Genomic DNA, 20,711 nt, shown 5'->3' with positions numbered 1-20,711 from the left:
GAAGTTTGTCAATTCTATGAAGCTACTTTTTGTCTTAATTTTTTTTCATCATCAATATTTTTTATTACTTAGATTTTTGTTCTTATATGTTAACAGTTAACATTACAAAAGTTTTTTTCTGCTCTTTCTTTCTTTTTTAAATTCTGTTTCTCACAGTTCTACACATTTATTTCCTGCATTTAATACCACATGTTTGTTTGATCTTTTCTAGTAGTGATTAAGTAACACTTCATTGTAATAATCAAAGTCCAGAAATTGAAGTTGAGATCTAACAGTAGAACTTGTGATGAGCTTGTATATAAGTAAACTTTATTTGTTTGATCTTTTAGACAATTTGAACTATGCTTTCATGATGAAACTTATGAGAGAAAATTTAGACAATGCAAATATTTTGTCATTTTTCAAAGCATTTATTTGCAAAAAGTCAATAAATAAGAAATATATACAAATGGATTCAGTAAAAAATGTTATCTAATAAATAATTGCAAACAATTAATGCAACAAACAAATAAAGTCTTTAGATGAAGTTTTCACACAGTGATCATCTGATTTTAGTGTAAGGTAGCCTCATTTCCAGTCCTCTGTCTTCTTTATTGGAAATACTGATGGCTGATTGTAGCATCACGTGTTGTTGTGCAGGCCAGGGAAACTGTTAAAAGATGAAACTGTAATTTAATAACTCTGCAACAAACAAATAAAACTTTTATAGTTATTAAATGAAAATTCAGTATCTAGCAAATTATAAAGCAAATAATTAAAAGCCTCCTTACCATATAGGATTGTGCATCTCTGAAGTGTGAAGTAGCAGGAAAGTTGTCTTCCATCAGTTGTGTTAAATCACTGAAGGTCATAAATGTTGGGCAACGCTGGACATTTTGCACAAGTCCCTGTTGCTCATCCAGACACCACATTTCTGAAAGCAGATCATTCTGAAGCCTGTCTGAGGTATCTTGTGAGTAGCATCTTGGTGTTGTTTCATGGTTGGAGGTCTCCTCGGACTGTTCCAGCAGAGCAGAGAGATACGAGATGTAGCTAATAGTGAGGCGAAGGGTCTCAATCTTGGTCAAGGTTTGTCCAGGAGGAGCCACAGAAGGAGGTAAGTAGTTTCGGAGATGATGGAGAGCCCTGGTCAAATCCCTCATCCTGAGCTTCTCTCTTTCACTGGCCGTCTGACGCTTGGTTCCAGGGTATTTGGACCTGGAACGTCTCTTTCCATCAGCAGGTAGAGCTAATCTGGGTTTTTTAGCTGGTACGCAGTCAGTGTAATTTTTCCCAGCATCCTCTGGCTGTCTTCCAGCTCCCCAGCAGCTCACAGGAGGAGAAAAACATCCGGAATCAATGGAGGGACTTGGAGAAAGACTGCCACAGGCACTGAAGTACCCAGCATCAGTGGTGGTAGATGATCGCTCATATTCAGACTGGCATCTGGCTCCCTGGAGCATATGAAGAGAATAGTTCAACTCCATGGTTTTGATCTTCTCAAAGTTGAGATGTTTCCTTCTTGTTCTCTAGTACCTGAGTGAATGCTGGAGAGCTGGAGGCAGCACCCCAATATATCCTGGATGAAGAGGTGTGATGTTGCACCTCCAGAAGGTGCTTAAGAATTTCAAAGCGGCAGAGAGACATCACACCAGGGGCAGGGGGTCTCTGGGAAGACTCACATCACTTCAGGCACAGCTGGGAGGTGGAGACTGCAGCGGTAAAATAACACTCACTGGCACAGGACAAGTTCAAGATAGATTTAGTTCTAGATTTAATTCTCTGAAGTCTGGAGAATTTTTTTTTAATGGAAATAATTTTGATTTGTTTGCTTGGTGTCCTTTGGGGCTCTGTACTCTGTACTTACCACATAAATAAAAAAAAATCAGTCGATTTCCATTTCAGTCAGATCAGTCAAAAAGTTTTTTTATTTTTTTTATTATTTAGTTTTAATCAACAATGCAAAGCCATTCAATCAAAACTGGGCCATGCTATTTTATTTTTACACATTTTATGTGTATGGCCATGCATTTTATTCCTTTTTTTTTTTGCATCTAAAAAATTAAAAATAAATACATTTTATTGGTTAGAAATGTATGTATTAATTTCTAATTTAATTAATTTTATTTTATGCATTTATTTATTCTGTCAAAATATTGTAATTAATTATTTTATTGATTACAACTATTCATTCAATTATTACAAATAGTTTCATTTATTTATAAATTCATTCTTTTTATTCATTAATATTTTTTAATTCTCTCTACCATTTAGTTTGGTGTATCTTAAGTATGAGATAGAAGGAAAGTTGTTTTGAATTCCAGAAATCCATGAATGTTGGACAGTATTTTTTTAAATTAGTTTATTAAAAGTGCATGCATTTATGCATTCATGTTTTTATTTATTAAAATTATTTGGGGATTTATTCAAAATGTAAAAAAAAAAAAAAAAGTAATTTCTGCTTTTGATCTCTCAGAGTAACACCTCTTTCTGTGAAGTGTGTCGCTTGTAATGTGTCAGTTGTTCACAGGTTTTTATTTAGTCAACTGTCTTTTACCATGTTTGGCCTCATGGGAAGATAGTTATTTTTAATATGTCAAATAATGAAAGTTTTAAAGAGTTAAAAGATTTTTTAACAATTTTGTGCAACAGTTTTACCTTAGTATAAAAATGCAAACTATATTATAAAAAAATAAAAATAGAATAAAAAATATTATTCCAGATTAGAATATAGATATAAACTATTTGGAATTGAAAGCAATCGCAAAATGTGCAAATGGCGGTAATAAAACAAAAATTCAGCAAAATTGTGGTTTGATTCATGTGCTTTTTAGATGTGAAGTAAAATAAAATCTTGATGGTTGTATATCCAGTTGTTATTTTCTTCTCTGAGGTGTAAGGCCTTGTCTTGTGGTTTACGGCTTCAGTGTGAGTAGCTCTGAGGAAATAGTTCCCAGACCACAACGTGTCACTTTTTGCTCCTTCCTGCCCGGTGCTGATCTGAAATAATTAGATTTCGACTGTTCCCAGTCAACACACGCATTACAGACGAGATCGCAACAACTGACTGCTGTGACTTTGCAGATGAAATAAACAATCACTCAATAAAATCTGAATATGATGTCAAAAGTCATCGACTGACATTTGCATGTAACACAAACTAGGTCAAATAAATACAGCAAACTCACACAATACAAAAACATGTGCGCTTAACTCATTAAACACGTCACTTTTCACTGTTAATTCACTTAAATGTGGATTTAGCGAATCAGACCTCTCTGCAAATGAGTTCCCTTCTTCCTTTTCAAAGCGTTCTTAGTTTTTCCGAGAGCATCAAAGGTTGATTAGCACATCAATGTGAAGTGTTTTTCTTCTCCTGCTCGGTTAAATGTTGATTTGAGGTAAACAACTAAATTGTCTAAATCCTTTCCTCCCAGTGCTCTGTAAACTGTGTATTGAGCTCCAGATTAGCATATCAGTCACAGGGTCAAGGGTATCTATTAAAGCAGAGTCCTAGTTCTAATTAGCTCAGTATCTAACACCTCGGCACGGTCCTGAAACGCATGCAGCGTGCCGACCCCTCACGCATTAGAGGATTGTGAAGATAAGGATGCATGAAGTTCAGGCTTTTGAAGGGATCATCCACCCCAGACTCGGAGGTGCGAGATGCTCTTTTCTGTTGACCTGTAGTTCATTAAGAAAGAGCTTTTATTTGCACAGGCCTGATTAGTACTCGGATGATGGTAAGGCTTTGTGCCATGGCACAGCTTGAACGGGTTGTGGAATACCATGTTATGCCTTTTGTTTTATTTATAGAGTTTATAATATTGAATTTATCTAGAGGAAAAAAAATTTTTTTAGACAAAAAACAAACAAACAAACAAACAAACAGATAATATAAATATAATATATTCATAAAAATAATAATAATAATAATGATATATTTATCTTATTTCTTCTTCTTCTTATTATTAGTATTATATAAATATTTGTAAAAAATCAGTCTTTCAGAATTGGAACATTTATACAAGCTGACTGACTACAACTTTGTAAATGAGACATTAAACATGCTGAAATTGAAGAAATATTTATTTAGAATTAAAAAAAAAAAATTCCAAAAATCATTAAAATAGATGAAAACAACCACATTTGTTGATAATAATCAATTCAATTATATATATATATATATATATATATATATATATATATATATATATATATATATATATATGGCCAATGATTTAGCCAGTTATTAATGCCTATTTTAGCATGCTTGGATAGAAAAATTATGTAATTCATTATAACTTTTATGTCTCAATTAGTTAGTTTGACCACCAGAGGGCTGAAAAAGATTAAATATTTTATTTAATTTTTTTTTATTGTAAATAAAAAATACAAAAATGTCAATCAAATGCCAATTAAATGCATGGGAATTAAAAACAAATTGTGAATGAAAAGGGTAAATATACACACATTATATTCAAGAAGAACTGAATCTGTGTTTTTCAAGCCCTTTTCTAGCCTACGTCTGTTATATTTTAATATTGGAGGGCAAAAATATATTGTTGACAAAAAAGTGTTTTCCACATAATAATAATAATAATAAAAGAAATAATAATAATAATAATAATAATAATAATAATACTATGTTTTTGCATTTGCAAATGACAAATACAGTTTTTTGCTACATTATATAGCTGCTTCATATGTTAAATGTTTTATGTTTTAACCCCATTTTATCTTGTTCTGGTTAACTGTTTTGCTCCATATTAAATTTAATTTATCTCCTGGAGTCTGCTGTTCCTGTATGTGAATGCTGGCTGTGAAGATCTATTAACAGGACTCTGAGTGTAATTTACATCTAAATCACTGAGGAGAGACTCAAAGCCTCCACTTATAGTGTAACTGCCTGTCTCTGCAAAAAAAAAAAAAAAAAAAAAAAAAAAAAAGCACATTCCAGCAGATCGTTTGCATCTTTTTTTCTGTCAGGGGTAATGTTATCAGTCAACATGATTGGTAGAATTGCATTGTATCATCAAAGAATTCAAATGAAACTGTATTTAGAAGAAATGCAATGAAATCAGCCATTCTTTTCGAGTGTAACTCACATTGCTGTGTAACATCAGGTATACAGTATACAACAGAAGATAAAGACAGAACTATAAGATAATTTTTTGCTTAAGTCCAGAACTAAAGTTACAGTGTGTCAAGAGTGAGATGAAGAGGAAGAGTCATGTGCTAAACTCATTGGCTTGAAGCTGCATGTGGCCGTAAAACTGCGCCCTCTAACGGAGACATTACACTGCCTTACAATAAAAGCAAACGGATTCATTTCCTCTCTTTCGAGACTCATCTAGAATGTTTCAAAAAGCGTGATTTATACAATAACTGAGAAGCTATTACAGTCTCTATTAATGTTTTGAAGTAGTTTTTATTTTTATGTTTTCAGTTCTAATTTTAATGTTAGCCAGTATTTTTGTTTTGTATTTTTTTATTTTAAAGTTTTTTATTTTTTATTTAGTTTTGTTTAATACATTAAGTTAATGTATAGACTAAATAAAAATGAGAAAATGTATATATATATATATATATATATATATATATATATATATATATATATATATATATATATATATATATATACACTTATTTTACTAAATGTTTATTTGTTTCTATAATAACCTTAGTTTGAGAATATATTGATGGTTGAACAATTATTGAAATAAGCTGCAAAAAAGATGACAGTGAAGTCCATTTAATTGTTATTTAATAATAAATAAACAACATCCTAAAGTTAAAAGTCAATACACAAAATCAAAACGACATTGACATTTCGATGTTTTATTATAAATATCAATAAATTAGTATAATTTTGGTACAAAAACGATAACATACAAAATATATAATATTAAAATAGAAATCTTGAAAATAAGATAAAACAATATATTAAAATACGTTAAATACTGTACAGTGGCATCCACAGAAAATATCTAGAAAAAGTTTTAAATATATGAAAAGTCCGATGAAAGCTTCATCCCCAGAATTCTGGTACAATCGGACAGTGGACAGCTTTGTTGTAGTCCTAGAAAGAGAGGGAGAAATGTACATTTATTAAATTTAGATACCACTATTCACCTTTAAAAAAAGCTAACACGATATGCATCATGCATATTCAGAAGTGTTAAACAAAGTACACACCTGATATGTTGGTGCGGTGTCTGCATACAAAGGGCCTTCCAGAAGAGATTCGGAGCTGGAGTTGAAGGAATCATCATAAGCAGATGTTTCCATGCTCATGCAGACCTGATGACAGGCCATCTCTGTCTTCCTCAGCACATGCTCTGAAGGTCTGAAGGTGCTCTGAGACAGTTCTTGATGTGACGTGCCGAGTCCCCAGTACTCTGGAGGTGAATAGCCTTGAGTTTGAGCTGATTCTTGGTATCTAGGAGCTCTCAGGTCCCTCATCTGGCAGAGAGACTCCTCACTGAGGCCTAGTTGAGCAGACAGATAGGAGATGTAGCGGATGGTGAGGCGAAGGGTCTCGATCTTGGTCAAGGTTTGGCCGACAGGAGCAACAGAAGGAGGTAAGTAAGTCCTGAGGTGGTGGAGAGCTTTGGTCAGATCCCTCATCCTGAGCTTCTCCTTCTCGCTGGCGCTTTGTCTTTGCTTGCTCGGGTTTTTGCAGCGAGTTCTTCTAGTCCCAACACGGGAACGCGAGCCGTCCTGATGTGAGGAACCGGTCATGGGAGCCTTTGCACCTTCGGGAGGTGGAGAAGAATTGTTTTGAAGCTGGGCTGAAGGAGAGAAGTCCATGTAGGAAGGAGGAGAAACAGCTTCAGGAGATGAGATGTTGTAGAATTCAGAGTCTGAACTCGGGCAGCTCCAGGAGTTTTGTGTGAAGTAGCTGAAGAAAGGAGAAGACACGTCCATTCTGTGTGGTTTGAGAGTCGGTGATGCCGGAGGGTTTGCTGGAGGGAGGCTTTATATTAGCCCGGGTCTCAGAGGTGTGAAGTGACACCTCCACAGGCCTGTGTGTCCCAGACCTGACTACAGTGAGAGAGGGAGAAGACCAGCCCGGTGTGGGAACATATACAGATTTGAGTCATCAGGTTATGTGTGACTTTTCACTCCTACCCAACATGAACTTTTTCTCCCCTTCACTACTGTTTTTAACATCAACCACCCCAATAATATTTGGACTATTTTCAATCCATAATTAGAAACACAATAAACTGATGCTTTAAAAAATAAATATGCTAAACTTGGCAAATAAAAACAAGAAGATTCATTACTTAATAATCAGAATTTCATGTAAAGCTGTATATATATATATATATATATATATATATATATATATATATTTACTGCATACTAATTAGAATTTCTCGTGAAGTAAAATAAATAAAGCACCCAGTAAACATGATGGTTTATAATACTGTATGTAATACAGAATAATCCAAAATTGTAAATATAATATCAAATAATAATAATAAAATGAAAAAGTAAAGAGAATTAAAAAAAAATTATTATATGAAATTGTATTTTATTGTTTTCAAACATATTAAGTAAAAGAAAAATGTGTTGTATATAAGTTAAAATATTAGATACAAATATATATGGTTGTGCATATATAATTATAAGAGTAATACAAAAAATATTTGAAACGTTTTATCATTAATCCAAATTTCCAATCAACATAATAAATTACTTAAATTATGTATTATAATTTATTATATTGCCATAATTTGTATTATGTTAAATTCTATCAAAATAAATGTTTTTATATAATATTTATATAACAGATTGAAAATAAATATATACAGTATATATATATATATATATATATATATATATATATATATATACATACATATATATATATACATACATTCATACATACATACATATATACATATATATTATAAAATATAAATCAAAGTTTCTGTCCTACAGTCAACTTTGATAAACATGTCAACTTCAAGTAATCAGTCACATAATTTTATAGAACAAGTTATCATGTATTTTTGAAAATTAATTTTTTATTTTATTTTATGTCAAATAAACATGGCAAATTTATTCGAAGAAAGTACAAAGTTTGATAAAAACATAAAAGATAAATCTATACCCTAAAATCTAGAAGCCACGCTCCAGACGATGATTTGCAGTCAACAGGTCACAGAGACTCAGGCCATTCTCTCACAGCCGAGGTGTTAGGTGACACCTCTAATGGGTCACATTAAAGGCCAAAGCACTGCTCTGTTGACTGTGTGAACCTTTAATGGAATTTCACACCACACATGTAAGTGAGCTAATGAGGCTAGCTAAACAATATTAAGAGCCAGCCATCACACTAATATACTGTCATTGAAACAATATCTGAAACAAATAAAGCCTATTGATATGTGACCTGTAAAATGCTTTTAGATTCTTACATTATGCCTTTTTAAACTTTGATTAGCATAGCATGGCATTGACTAGCATACTGTATTAGGCTACAACATGTGCTGCCAGTCACAAACTTGGTCACAAGAAATGACTTAACATTAAAAAAAATCATTAAAATGATTTGAAAATGTCTTTCTTTTCTTCACAACACTGTTTTCAGAACAGGTTTAGCCTCTTCGGAGGCGTGTGGGAGAGTGTGGGAGCTTTGAAACGCCACTGTTTAGACTGGCACCTTACCGTGGCACCTGGAGAACTACAAGGTGCTAAACTGAGACACCAAGTCAAGAGTTCATCTTCTCCGAATCATTCAAGTGCATTTTTATCCACCAGATTCAACAATATCCATCAATAGAAGCATCTATTTCCGAAAGGATAATATGTGTATACACATTTTGATATGAAAACATTTAAAACACTTTCTTTTTATGCTTTAGATTCATAATTTGATTCAATAGGTGTATCTAATATTTATAAGAATATCATCTGGTCTTATGAATGTAATATTTGCCTTTGTGTATTTTTAGTAAAATTTTGTGTGGTTAAATAAGTTATACATTTAACTGACTTTTCCATGAAGGAATTAGACTAAAACAAACAAACAAACAAACAAACAAACGTTATAGAATAATTTCTGAAGGATCACGTGACACTTAAGACTGGAGTAAGGGCTGCTGAAAATTCACAGGAATAAATAGCATTTAAAAAATATGAAAATAGAAAACAGTTATATTACTGTGAGACTCCAGCATAAGAGACTCCTTTAAAAACATAAAAAAAATATTACTCCAAATATAACTAGTGTGATATTTGTGATGACTTGTCGTTTCAAGGCCCCGGGATGACCTCTGTGATGTGAACTGACTGAACCCGGATCTCCCCCTCTGGGAGCCGAGAGGTGCCAGGACTGTGGTGGTCTTTGGCACCTCAGAGTCACGGTGGGCGAGACTGTTAGCCTCTATTAGTTCACAGTCTTATAAGACCAAAGTGTTCACTATCTTAAAAGGATAAAAAAAGACTTCACCTTATGAAGGCATATGTATCTATTCAGTCCTAAAGCTATAACTTTTATTCAAACTGTCTTCTTAACATTCCCATGGGAATGACAATGTTCTCTGTCTTTTTTTCTCTCCTCTCGTGGCTTGCAGCATTTTGCACCCCGAGTGCGAATCATAACAAAATATCTTGAGACAGAGGTGCTGCAAATCAGGAGAAACATGACATTGCATTGTGAGAACCACACAAGTATGTTGTGCCCAGTTAAAAAAAATAAAAAGGACATGAAGTACACTACATACTGTAAGTACAGCATCATCATATGAATCTCTAAACAGTCATTTTTGAACCAGAATCTGCATGTCAAACGATCTTTGCACTCAACTTCCCACCTGCTTCCACAGCTTCAGTGACTGCTAGGAATAGCTTGTCTGCAAACTAAAACCTCTCAACCAAGCGAAAAAAACAGTGACTCCAGCTCTGTTTCCCAGGTCTTGCTCTTACATCTTTCACACAGTAGCTCAAACCCCAAGACAGAATGAGCTGGCAGGCAGAAGAAAGTATTCAGCCCAAAAAAGTGGATAAAAGAAAAGCCCAACACAAGCTGTGCGAATCACATAAATGTTTATTTTCTGTAATTCATAATATACAGTCACAAAACAAAAACATCAGAATGGAAAACATAAAACATGATTTATTTCTGTGACAGCCAGAAAATATTCCCGAATAAATATGCAATAAAAACGAAGAAGCAAGTGTTCACAAACAAAATTAGAATCAGTTACACAGAGTTTATCATTAATTATGCATAATGAGAAGGAGGTTTTCATTGCATTTCCACCAAATGGATCTGTCCAATTTTACAGGAATGTCACGAAAAAAAAAAAAAAGGTATTTGTGATCTCATAATTCGGACTAGGAAAAATCTGGATTTTGAGACATAAACAGAGTTGTGAGACTTTTCTTTTTAGAATCAATGTATTATATATCAATTCAAATGTAATATCTTGCAAGTCAGAATTTTATATCTCAGAATAGTGGGATAAAATTCTAAATTATCAGACTCAAAAAAAAAAAAAAGATTTCAAGAAAAAGACAGAATTGTGAGATGTCACATTTACCTTTTATAAAGAAAAAAAATGGCAGAACATGGCAGAAATTGGCCTCCATATTCAGATGAACAGTTTCATTCTGGTAGTAATTTGGTTTTTAAAACAAAACAGTAATATAGTGTGCATGCACGGCTTTGTTCGTTGGTTACAAATGTGACAGCTTAATTCACTTTAAAAGATAGTTCATCCAAAAGAAAAAAAAATCATGTAATTATTTACTCACCTTCATGGAATTCTAAACCTGTATGGCTTTATTGCTTCTGTATAATACAAAATAGTTTTTTTCTTTTTTTTGGACATCTAATGCAAGTCAAAGGGGTCCAAACTGAATAGACATTCTTCGAAATATCATCTTTTGTGTTAGGAAAGACATACAGGTTTGGAACAACATGAACCACATGAACAGAGATTTCTTTTTTTTTTTTTTTTTTGGTGTACTGTTCCCTTAAGAGGCCTACCACCAGCTCATGAAACCTAAAATGATACAGGTTACCAAATGACTTGTATGGTCTAACCAGTTTTATTTGCAGTGAGACATAGACTACATCATCCAGACAACACATTGAGAAAAGACACAACATTACTTGGTAAATTACACACATGCAACTCAGTCAACAGCTTGTACAGATATGTGGCTCTGTGAAGCTCAAATCCAGAGTGACCAAACCCTCCGACTTTTTCAGGATTCATAGAATAAAAGAAATCATAACATAACAGGGTGATAGAGAAAGAGAGTGAGAGAGCACTAAGAAACAACACATTTAGTGAAAGGCAAGGTAAAGTGAGGTGAGTTCAGTCCGGTGCTCCACCAGATTGGGCAATTTACAGGAAATAAAGCAAAAATAGAAAACAGAGGAAGCACACATAATGGTTTCTGCAGTGACCCAACAAACACAAGCACACATTCTGCACCGAGCATCCGAACGCACAGCGACACATTGAGAACAGTCTCATGACATATAGTAGGACCCTTGCAAACACCAGGACAAAAATACACCTTTTATCAGTGGAGGTTACATCATAAGCAATGGCGGAGGGCGAGACGAAAGCCAATTACAAGCTATAGAATAAGATAAAAAGAACATCTCCAACAGTACCTGAATTTATTGACCAAGAAATGGCACAGGATTGAGACTTCCATGACACTGATTACCTCATCTAAACAAATCTGGGACAAACTGTATTTTTCACTGGAGGTTTTTCTCTATAATAATCACCTGTCTGAAACTATATAACTAGTGCAGATACTTTTTTGAGGCTCCAAATGACCCAGCAGGCCTTTAACTTACTGTATATGAAATATCAGGCATATTTATACATTGATATTTGACTAGGGTAGTTCCATCATTTGGTCCTTCTTGTTTTTGAATATTAGAGTTTAATATGATATATTATGAGTTTTTTCTTGAATAAACCCAGTTTTACACATGCCAGCAGTTGATATCTCCAACGGTAATAGTTAAATGCAATGGCTTGGACCAAACCGTCAGCTTCAGATTTTCACAGCAAGACCTTCTCTCTGGTCTCAGGCAGTTTCAGGGCCAATATTCCACCAAGTACCAGAGCACAGAAGGACAGCAGAATGGGGATGACTTTGGTAATGCCTACGAATGAGGCAAAGATTGAGCTTCCCAATATAGCCGCGAACTTACAAATGGCATTTAAGACTCCAAACGCTGTGGCTCTGTAAGAGAAGTCAAGACCAAGCAATGAAAAGACAGTATGTGTTTTTACATGTAGCCTGATTTTTTTTATTTAAATTTTTTTTTTGTGTGAAATGAGACTTATAATGTGATTGTGACTCGGCTTAAGCCCCTTTCACACTGCCATTCCGGCAAATACAGGGGTAAAGTGTTCCTGCAATTGTTCCCTGGTCGCTAGATTTGGCACTTTCACACTGCCAGTGATGACCCGGTATATGTGCCTGCTTTCACACACAACCCTTGAAGATCCCGTAACGACACGTGACATCAGCGCGTGACGTGTAATGTACGAGTCGACAAAGTTAGGCACGTTATACTTTCACTGAAGCAAGCAAACGATCTCTGCGTCAGCGCGGAAAGTGAGGAACTAACTGATCTCTGCTTCATTACAGTTTGCACATATGTTTTCGCCGCGAACATTGATCTTCCTTCAAAACACCCGGTAAAAGAATCGCGAACTCCGCAATGTTACTAGGTCCCCGACCCAGGTTCAATTCGGTAATCGATCCCGGGACGTGGTTGCTTTCACACAGAAGGCGACCCTGCAATGTTCCGGAAATATTGCGGGTCCGACGTGCAGTGTGAAAGGGGCTTTAGTTTAGCATGTATGTTAATCAGACTACAACTGGCCTGGACATTGTATCTAGCTCCAATAGACAAAGGTTATAAGCAACATGTCTTTAATTGTTTAAATATGCAATTACACCCCAGTGTTGTTATTAACTAAAACTAATGACTTGAAATAAAGCAAAAATAACTAAACACACACACACACCCACATATGTATATATTTATGTGACCCTGGACCAAAACAGTCTTAAGTCACTGGGATATATTTATAGTAATAGCCAAAAAAACAAACATTGTATGGGTCAAAATGATCCATTTGTCTTTTATGCCAAAAATCATTAGGATATTACGTAAAGATCATGTTACATGAAGATATTTTATACATTTCTAACCATGAATATATCAAAACCTTTTTGATTAGTAATATGCATAGCTAAAAATTCATCTGGACAACTTTAAAGGCGATTTTCTCAATATTTCAATTTGTTTTGCACACTCAGATTCCAGATTTTCAAAATGTTGTATCTCTAACAAACCATACATCAGTTGGAACGCTTATTTATTTTTGAACAATTGACACTTAAGACTTTTTTTGTGGTCCAGGGTGACAATATATATTACACACATTAGACAAAAAACATAAACTTAAATTTGTTTTTACAAATGTTGCATTGAAAGCTAACTAAACTAAGTTGAAATACTAAAATTACTTAAACTTAAAAATAACAATATATAAAATAATACAACTTACGAAAAGAACACATCAAATTACTAAAAGAACTAATTTTATATAAAATATTGTATATTAGTTATACCTTTTCGAAGCTGGGTAGAGTTCCACGGTGATGACTTGAATGCCGTTCCATGCTGCTACGCTAACGCCACAAAACAGACACTGCCAGGCTATGATGGCTGCCTGACTAAAGCTCAAGAAAAGAAAAAAAGTGCAGCCAGCAGAAATAAGCATTGAACCCCCTGGAGAAAGAAAAAAAAAAATCACAGGCTCTTCTTATTTAGAAACAACATTAGCCACTTAGATTGGAAGCTGCTACACCAAAAAAAAAAAAAGATAGCATTTCTGAAAATAGCTAAGCTAAGGTTTGTAGCCATCTAGATAGCAGTTTGGCTCACCTATAATCTTGATTCGTCCAATCTTGTCCATGAAGAGTGCTGAGATGATATTTCCAGGCAGCACAGCTAAGCTGCCTAAGAAGCTGACCAAGTAGATGAGGACATCGTTCTCCTCCTCATAGTCTAAATGGCATCCTTTCTTGTTGTGCAGGAATGTGACATTCTCTAATGTACAGTCAATAAACTTTTCCTCATATAAGTCTGTGGAAATAAAGAAACCATGAGGCCCAATGCACCAAAGCATCTCTGGATTAGTGGGTCAGATCTCTTACCTGTGTCGTAAAGCACAGTATTGCGGATGGTGCAGTTTTCAAAGATGGTGTCTGTGGATCGGATGTTCTCGAAGTAGCACTCCACAAATAAGGAGTCTTCAAATTTAACAGATTTCATCTCAATGTTGATGAACCTGCATGTGAGCACACAGAACACATTGAGATACTACTATAGCCTGACCATTTAGAGAAGAATTTGTTGATAATAGATGTCGCAGACGGCGTTTTTGTCAGCGTACTTGTCATTGATGTATTCTCCCTCTTTATGTACTTGGTTCTCCAAAGAGAAGTTGAAATGAAAATGCTCCACCTTCTCCCGATGAAATACTTTGACCTTGGATTCATACTCCTCGTGCTGGAGGTGTTTGATCATGTCAGGAAACCACACAGATAGCCCGTAAAAACTGAAATATACCACAAGAAAGACAAGCAATGAAATGTTTAGTTTTCTAAGTGCGAAAACTTTACCAGTGTGGCAAGTTTGGAGGTGTAACTATCGGTTTTTCCAACCAATGTGTTGCAATTCCATTTGCTGAACTAAAGAAGAGTTTAATAAAACAGTAAATTCACCAGTGTAATTAGCAAAAGGGAATTACCTGAATGCCATTGTGAACCATATGATGGCCATTAGCAGAGTAGCGAGTCTTAGATCACGACCAAAGAGGGACAAAACGTTTTTCATGACCTGCACAGAAAAACACCTTATATTAATATCATGTACTGAAGAACATTAAGTCAACTGAATTGTTAGCTTTACGGTTTACCAGCTTTGTCAGTGTCAAAGTTCGAACCACCCATCTCTGGAAAGCAGTTCCAGTTGCAGTCTGAATCTCAATAAACTCATCTTCTTGTGTCTTTGGAGTCTTGATATGAGTTACCTGGATAAAAGGATTCAATATCCATGAGGTAATATGACAAAAAAAAAAAAGTCTTCATTATATGACGTAGACCTAAGACAACATTTATTACATATTAAATAATTCAACTCTTGACAAACAGTAAACTTACAGTAAACACTCTCTCAGGTTCTCCTTTGGCTCTCCAGTTGGTGTCATGAACCTGTTTCAGGATCATCCAGGCCTCATCGTGTTTAGCATTCTGGAACAGATGGATATTGTTTTCTCATCGCTGTGTGATTATTTCTCATAATGGCTTGATTTGTGAGGTACATACTCTACTGATAAACAGTTTGGAGTATGATTTATTTGTTTAAATAATTTAATACTTTTATTCAGCAAAAAAGACATTTATAATCTTGTTTATAAAAGTGTTCCTGTAGCTCAATTGGTAGAGCATTGTGCTATCAAGCGTTTTGGGTTTTGATTCCCCGGGAACACATGATAGGTAAAAATTGATTGCCTGAAATCACTGTAAGTCGCTTTGGATAAAAGCGTCTGCTAAATGCATAAATGTAAATGTAATGTATTTAATCTTACAAAAATTTATTTCAAAGAAAGCTTTTATTTTGAATTCATATTTGTGTGTGCTGTGTAGTTTCATGCTTAATTAGAGTGTCACTTGGTTAGCTTAGCAACATGCTAACGTCAAACTCAATTTAGAATTGTTTGGTGTAGAGATATGGTTAAGAATATATTTTTGGAGTAAAATGTTGTTCCAGGGTCAACAAAATATGTTGACCTAGGAACACATCGAACTTGGCAAAATCAGGACGTGCGCGAAAGTCACAGGTGGCAATCGGATTTGTGTGGTGCAAGTTGCTGTCTAGGTACCATAACATGTTATGATGCTATCTTAGAAAGCAGCTATTTGTGTATGCAGTAGGCAGCAAGTCAGCTCACTAGGTGTTGGAACAGCACTATTGTATATTTCAGACATGTACCTCCAGTAGGAAGCGTGGGCTCTCAGGCATGAACATCAGCCCAAGAAAAGCTGCTATAGCTGGGAGAGCACAGACCAGAACAAACACTCTCCAGCTGTGGAACTGGAACTCTGTGCCCATACTGAAACCCCAGCCTAAAAACATTGCAAAACACAACCGACATGTAAAAACAAGGGGAAAAAGGGAGCATTATACACATAAACCACTCTACATATAAAAGATATAGGCATGTACCATATCGAGGGATGATGCCCCAGGCAGTGAAGGAGGCATAGATGCCCCCCATCATCCAAAACATGCAGAGCCAGCTGAGATGTTCTCCTCTTTTATCCATCTGCAGGAACTCAGAGAAGTACGCATACACGATTGGGACGGAGCCCCCAATCCTGCAAGATAACACATGGCCATGGTTCACTTACAACACAGTTATTCCTATCTGCAAACTTTCATTAGCTCTTTTTTTTTTGTCCACAAAACCTGTAAATTGCCATGAGAGCATATTGACGAGACCTTTAATGCCATGATGTAGTCTTACGGGTTTTCTATCTTGAAAATATGACCAGAAACAGCTACTGTAAATAGGGAGTACTTCATCAATCAGACCTGTAATTATCACCCAGCATTGATAGGTTTAAATTAAGAAGTTGAGCCAAGGGAGAAGGGCTTGAGTCTGTACATGCCTGATTTACACAAGGGCTCAACCTCTAATGGAAAGCAAGTACTTTTTGTCAAGCAATTACAAGGTGGAGGTCAGATAATATTTTTTTTTTTATATACCACTCGTTCTCTTTCTTTTTCTCTCCGGCTTACCCAATTCCAGAGATCAGCCTGAAAAACAGGAAGAAGCCATATCCCTGCGCGAATGAGGAGAAGAAGGCAGAGATGCAGTTCATGGCCAGGACGATAATCAGACATTTCCGCCGACCGACTTTATCAGCCAGGCCACCCCAAAGAAATGCGCCGAACATCATTCCCAGGAAAACAATCAAACCTGTCGAAGCAAAGATCAACCATGTGAGATAGACTGACATACAGTAGATATATTTATATAGTATTATATATATATATATATATATATATATATATATATATATATATATATATATATATATATATATATATATATATATATATTAATACAAATAAAAAATAATAAAAGTACACACTCCTCTATTTTACAGTGCCTCTAGGAGGTATTACCTCCCTCTTTTCCTCCTTGTTAGTATGTATCAGGTTTTTCATCGGCCAAAAATAAATTGACTGTGCATTGTTTACTTTCAATCACTCTGCTCTAATGAGATTCAATAGAGTCTACATGTGTTTGAAATGACATAGAAATATGTAAGTTCAGGACTCAAGCAACCACAATCAATTTAAGCTAATGTAGTCTCGGAAATGGAGGGAAAGGACGTCAAATGAGCAGTCACAAGGTTAAGTGTTTGCAATAGAAGATTTTGCGGTCCTGGTCGGTCTTAATGAGTGCGAGTGGGTGTTCAGAAACTATAGCAGGGCTCACAGGTGTGCAAGATGAATGACGTGACACGTTTAGTGAATGTAGCTGTCAGTGGGGTGCTCACTTAAGACAGCAGTGAAAGAGCTGGCATTCAGTTTGAACCTTTGAGTAAATGTTGTACAATGACAGTGGAAGCATGTTATTATTATGCCAGTAGATTTACTCTTTTTTGAAGGGCAAGGTTATTACCATTATACTTTAGGAATACAATAAAAGTTTTAAAAGTTTAATTGTTATCATTATTTAACATTTAAGCTATTTTTTAGCTCAAGCGTTAGCAAACGGCTGTAGGGTTCGTATGACCTTTTGCTTTGGATAAAAGTGTTCACCAAATGAACAAACATTATGGATATACTTATACTTATTCAGTGCAGAAATCACTGAATCTTTTTCATTGTTAATATCTGCAAGATTTTGAACAAATACCAGGCTCATATTCTGGTCTTTTATTTTTTATTTACATTAAATATCAGTTATAAATATGAATAATTTATTACATTAAATCATTTAATATAAATGATGATTATCTAATTCTATTATGATTTCAGACAACATTAATAGTAACGTCGTACTCTCAGTAGCCATTAACTAATTTTATCAAACCGGTTCTGCATAATTCTGCAGATTTCCCCCTCAAAACTCTAGTGTTGCACAGGCATGAAGCTCGAAGGCCTGGCGTGGAGTACAGATGGTCATGTGGTGAAGGGAGTTTGGTGTAAGACTAGTGTGAGAGTGACAGCACTGTCCTCTATGAGCAGTTCAACATATGGAGCTGAGTTGCCATTATGCCCGACTGCTCAGCATGAGGATCCTCCCAGCATCCCATTGGTCAGCCTTAATCCTCCGAGTCACGCAGTCGTGACCATGTTTCAGAGCCAAAATGAGGGCCCAAGGCTAAGCCGATGTGGTGATTTCATTCTTTGTTGCCATATAAATTTACATGCCAACTTCAGTTTACATTTCTGTGGTTAAAAGTAAGTCAGAAGTCATTTTTTTCAATACTAAAATACTTTCACCTGTCTAAGTTTAATATGGTAGGTTTATTCCCCTCAGAAGTCAAAACACTTGGTGCTTTCAAAACATTCTTGTGTTTGTTTGAGAATTCCGACCAGCCTGACATAGCAACACTGACTCGTCCAATGAAGTGAGTATGGGCGGGGCTATATGCTTTTTTGACCAATGAGAGATAAGAGTGTTTGAGACACTAGATAATTAGTCAAATAATAATAATAAAAATTCTATAACTTGATTAGTAAGGTCAGTTGAAAACATTTCAAAAACATAGGGAGATATGAACCTCAAACCAGTTTACTTATTCTAGAATAAAATTGTGTTCATTTAGCGAATTTTCGGGATAACATTAATCTTGTCTATCAAGATAATGTTGTCTATCAACAGTATACTGTTGTATGAAACTCAGCTTACACATAAGTCACTTTCAAATAAAGCAGCTTTCTGTTGGCAATCATGGCAAAATCACACGACTAACTAACTGAACCTGATGCGAAATCTCTGTGGGGTAATCATTTGCCCTCAAGCCAAATTCCCAATTGCATTTAAATAACTGGATTTTGCCAATTAAAATTCGCCAGACAACAGTAAATGTGACAGAACTTTAATAGTCAGCTGACAAGCAACCTAACAGAAAATCTGCTGCAGTGTTGGGCCAAAAATTAAAACAACTACAAAAACCTGTAAAAGTGGTTGACCCATCTACAAGCTGCCATGCTCAGTTCTTGACCTGCAAGCAAATAAAATGTCTCTGCAAAGATGGCATGTCAGAACCAACCCTGATAAGTAATGTGAAATACATGAAAAAACAAGTGATGAATGTAACCTGATGGTGACTGCAGGGGGGATGGACACAATTTATCTATCAGAGCAAGGTCAGAAGAGAAGCTATCGATCTGTCGGGCTACTGCTGACACAGTTGTTCTCCATGACTGGTGTGCAGGATGGAAAGTGCTTGCTCATTCTGGCTCCCTGACGCTCACAGACATTCTTTACTCTCATATACGCTAATTCTGCACACATATCAATATAACTTATCCAGACTGGGTAAGGTTTTGCACTGTCACTACTGGTGCCTTGAAGAATTCAATCAGATAGACAGATTTGTAGATTGCATTTATTCTTACAAGGTAAACTAAAGTCTTAAAATGTTTATTCCTGTTTGAATAATAATAAAAAAATCTTTGGATTGTCAGGCATGACTGTCTGTATAGTTGATATAGGGAAAATCAGTTTGGAGCACATTAAATACAACTACCCCTTTCTAAAATTTCTATTCTTGCTTGGTCTTGCTTAATTGTTTTTCTGAAGCTCTAGTCTGCCTGAAAACACATCTCAGTCTTACCTTTGGGATTCACAAGTCAGTTCCCCCAACTGCTTTACTAAGCAAGAGTGGATTGATGTAAAATCGAGCGTAAAATCCAGCCGCATGAATCTCAGCCGTCGAGTGCCCCATTAGCTAATTTGAGAACATTCTTAATTTGATGGTCTCCTTAAGTACCAGCTGGCTAAAATTGACTGTATTCCATCATTCAGGTCTGTCTCAATTCACAAAATCTTTTCGTCAGCATGTGCATATGGAACAGCATCCAGGACTCCATAACCAGCTAAATTTAATTAATGCGGATTTGCTTAGTTGTTTTTCTGTTATAAAACATTATTCAGGAAAAAGGATATCAGCACATGAGTTACAGCCATAAGCATCAATATACACCAAATAATTCTCAACAATGGATATGTACATAATGGAATGCTAGCACAATGCTAACTACATAATATATACAGTACTACTACTGCATAGTATACATTGTATACGGCCTGTTTTGTTTCAAAATGATGTGAAATAGAACACATTATGCAGCGCTAAATATTTCAAACACTAGTAAACTACCTTTTTTGACATAATGGTTACCATTTGTATAACCACAGTTTTACTATAAATACCATTGGTAAACTATGGTTAGTGTAGCAAAACCATGGCTTATTTTCATTACCACTGGAAATGTAAGACTGAGTGCAATGCATTATGGGAAACTAGTACCTATAGCCTAAGTGCAGTATACTTCCCATTTTGGCTAATTTAGTGGATCATTGTGCTGTTTAGTGTAGAAATACTATGGTAGTATGCTATTCTGAACACTA

General features: G+C 35.2%; 3 protein-coding genes across 4 annotated transcripts in view; all 3 read right to left on the bottom strand.

Annotated features, from left to right (window-relative positions):
• Nucleotides 1-541: 541 nt before the first annotated feature.
• LOC113066392 (mesoderm posterior protein 1-like) lies at nt 542-1,714 on the bottom strand. The gene is made up of 2 exons (XM_026238299.1): nt 771-1,714; nt 542-649 (listed from the first exon to the last, which is right to left on the bottom strand). Exons 1-2 carry the CDS (start codon nt 1,464-1,466, stop codon nt 542-544), a joined length of 804 nt encoding a protein of 267 aa, XP_026094084.1. The 5' UTR covers nt 1,467-1,714.
• A 4,075-nt stretch (nt 1,715-5,789) lies between these two features.
• On the bottom strand, nt 5,790-7,046 carry LOC113066438 (mesoderm posterior protein 1-like). The gene is made up of 2 exons (XM_026238328.1): nt 6,178-7,046; nt 5,790-6,061 (listed from the first exon to the last, which is right to left on the bottom strand). The coding sequence occupies exons 1-2, from the start codon at nt 6,907-6,909 to the stop codon at nt 6,011-6,013; spliced, it is 783 nt and encodes a 260-aa protein (XP_026094113.1). The 5' UTR covers nt 6,910-7,046; the 3' UTR covers nt 5,790-6,010.
• A 3,902-nt stretch (nt 7,047-10,948) lies between these two features.
• The window catches only part of LOC113066823 (synaptic vesicle glycoprotein 2B-like), a 29,501-nt gene continuing 19,738 nt past the window's right edge, over nt 10,949-20,711 (bottom strand). For both annotated transcript variants that reach the window (XM_026238870.1, XM_026238869.1), the window contains 11 exons: nt 16,856-17,036; nt 16,280-16,431; nt 16,046-16,179; nt 15,214-15,303; nt 14,970-15,083; nt 14,802-14,890; nt 14,445-14,609; nt 14,206-14,339; nt 13,934-14,134; nt 13,618-13,777; nt 10,949-12,213 (listed from right to left, as the gene is read on the bottom strand). In XM_026238870.1, coding sequence (XP_026094655.1) covers nt 12,030-12,213; nt 13,618-13,777; nt 13,934-14,134; nt 14,206-14,339; nt 14,445-14,609; nt 14,802-14,890; nt 14,970-15,083; nt 15,214-15,303; nt 16,046-16,179; nt 16,280-16,431; nt 16,856-17,036 — 1,604 coding nt within the window. In that variant the 3' untranslated portion in view covers nt 10,949-12,029. The remainder of the gene's footprint in view (nt 12,214-13,617; nt 13,778-13,933; nt 14,135-14,205; nt 14,340-14,444; nt 14,610-14,801; nt 14,891-14,969; nt 15,084-15,213; nt 15,304-16,045; nt 16,180-16,279; nt 16,432-16,855; nt 17,037-20,711) is intronic.

This window comes from Carassius auratus, chromosome 50, assembly GCF_003368295.1.
Source record: "Carassius auratus strain Wakin chromosome 50, ASM336829v1, whole genome shotgun sequence".
In the NCBI taxonomy this organism is placed as follows: Eukaryota; Metazoa; Chordata; class Actinopteri; order Cypriniformes; family Cyprinidae; genus Carassius; species Carassius auratus.
Note: the sequence above shows the minus strand (reverse complement) of the source record. Positions and strands in the feature narration are given on the sequence as shown.

What these genes read in the sequence shown, in the direction of transcription:
- LOC113066392 (XM_026238299.1), bottom strand. Translation starts at nt 1,466, where the DNA reads ATGGAGTTGAACTATTCTCTTCATATGCTCCAGGGAGCCAGATGCCAG. An exon ending in GAGATGCACAATCCTATATG is followed by an intron (nt 650 to 770) that starts GTAAGGAGGCTT and finishes ATCTTTTAACAG; the next exon opens with TTTCCCTGGCCTGCACAACA.
- LOC113066438 (XM_026238328.1), bottom strand. Translation starts at nt 6,909, where the DNA reads ATGGACGTGTCTTCTCCTTTCTTCAGCTACTTCACACAAAACTCCTGG. An exon ending in ACACCGCACCAACATATCAG is followed by an intron (nt 6,062 to 6,177) that starts GTGTGTACTTTG and finishes CTCTCTTTCTAG; the next exon opens with GACTACAACAAAGCTGTCCA.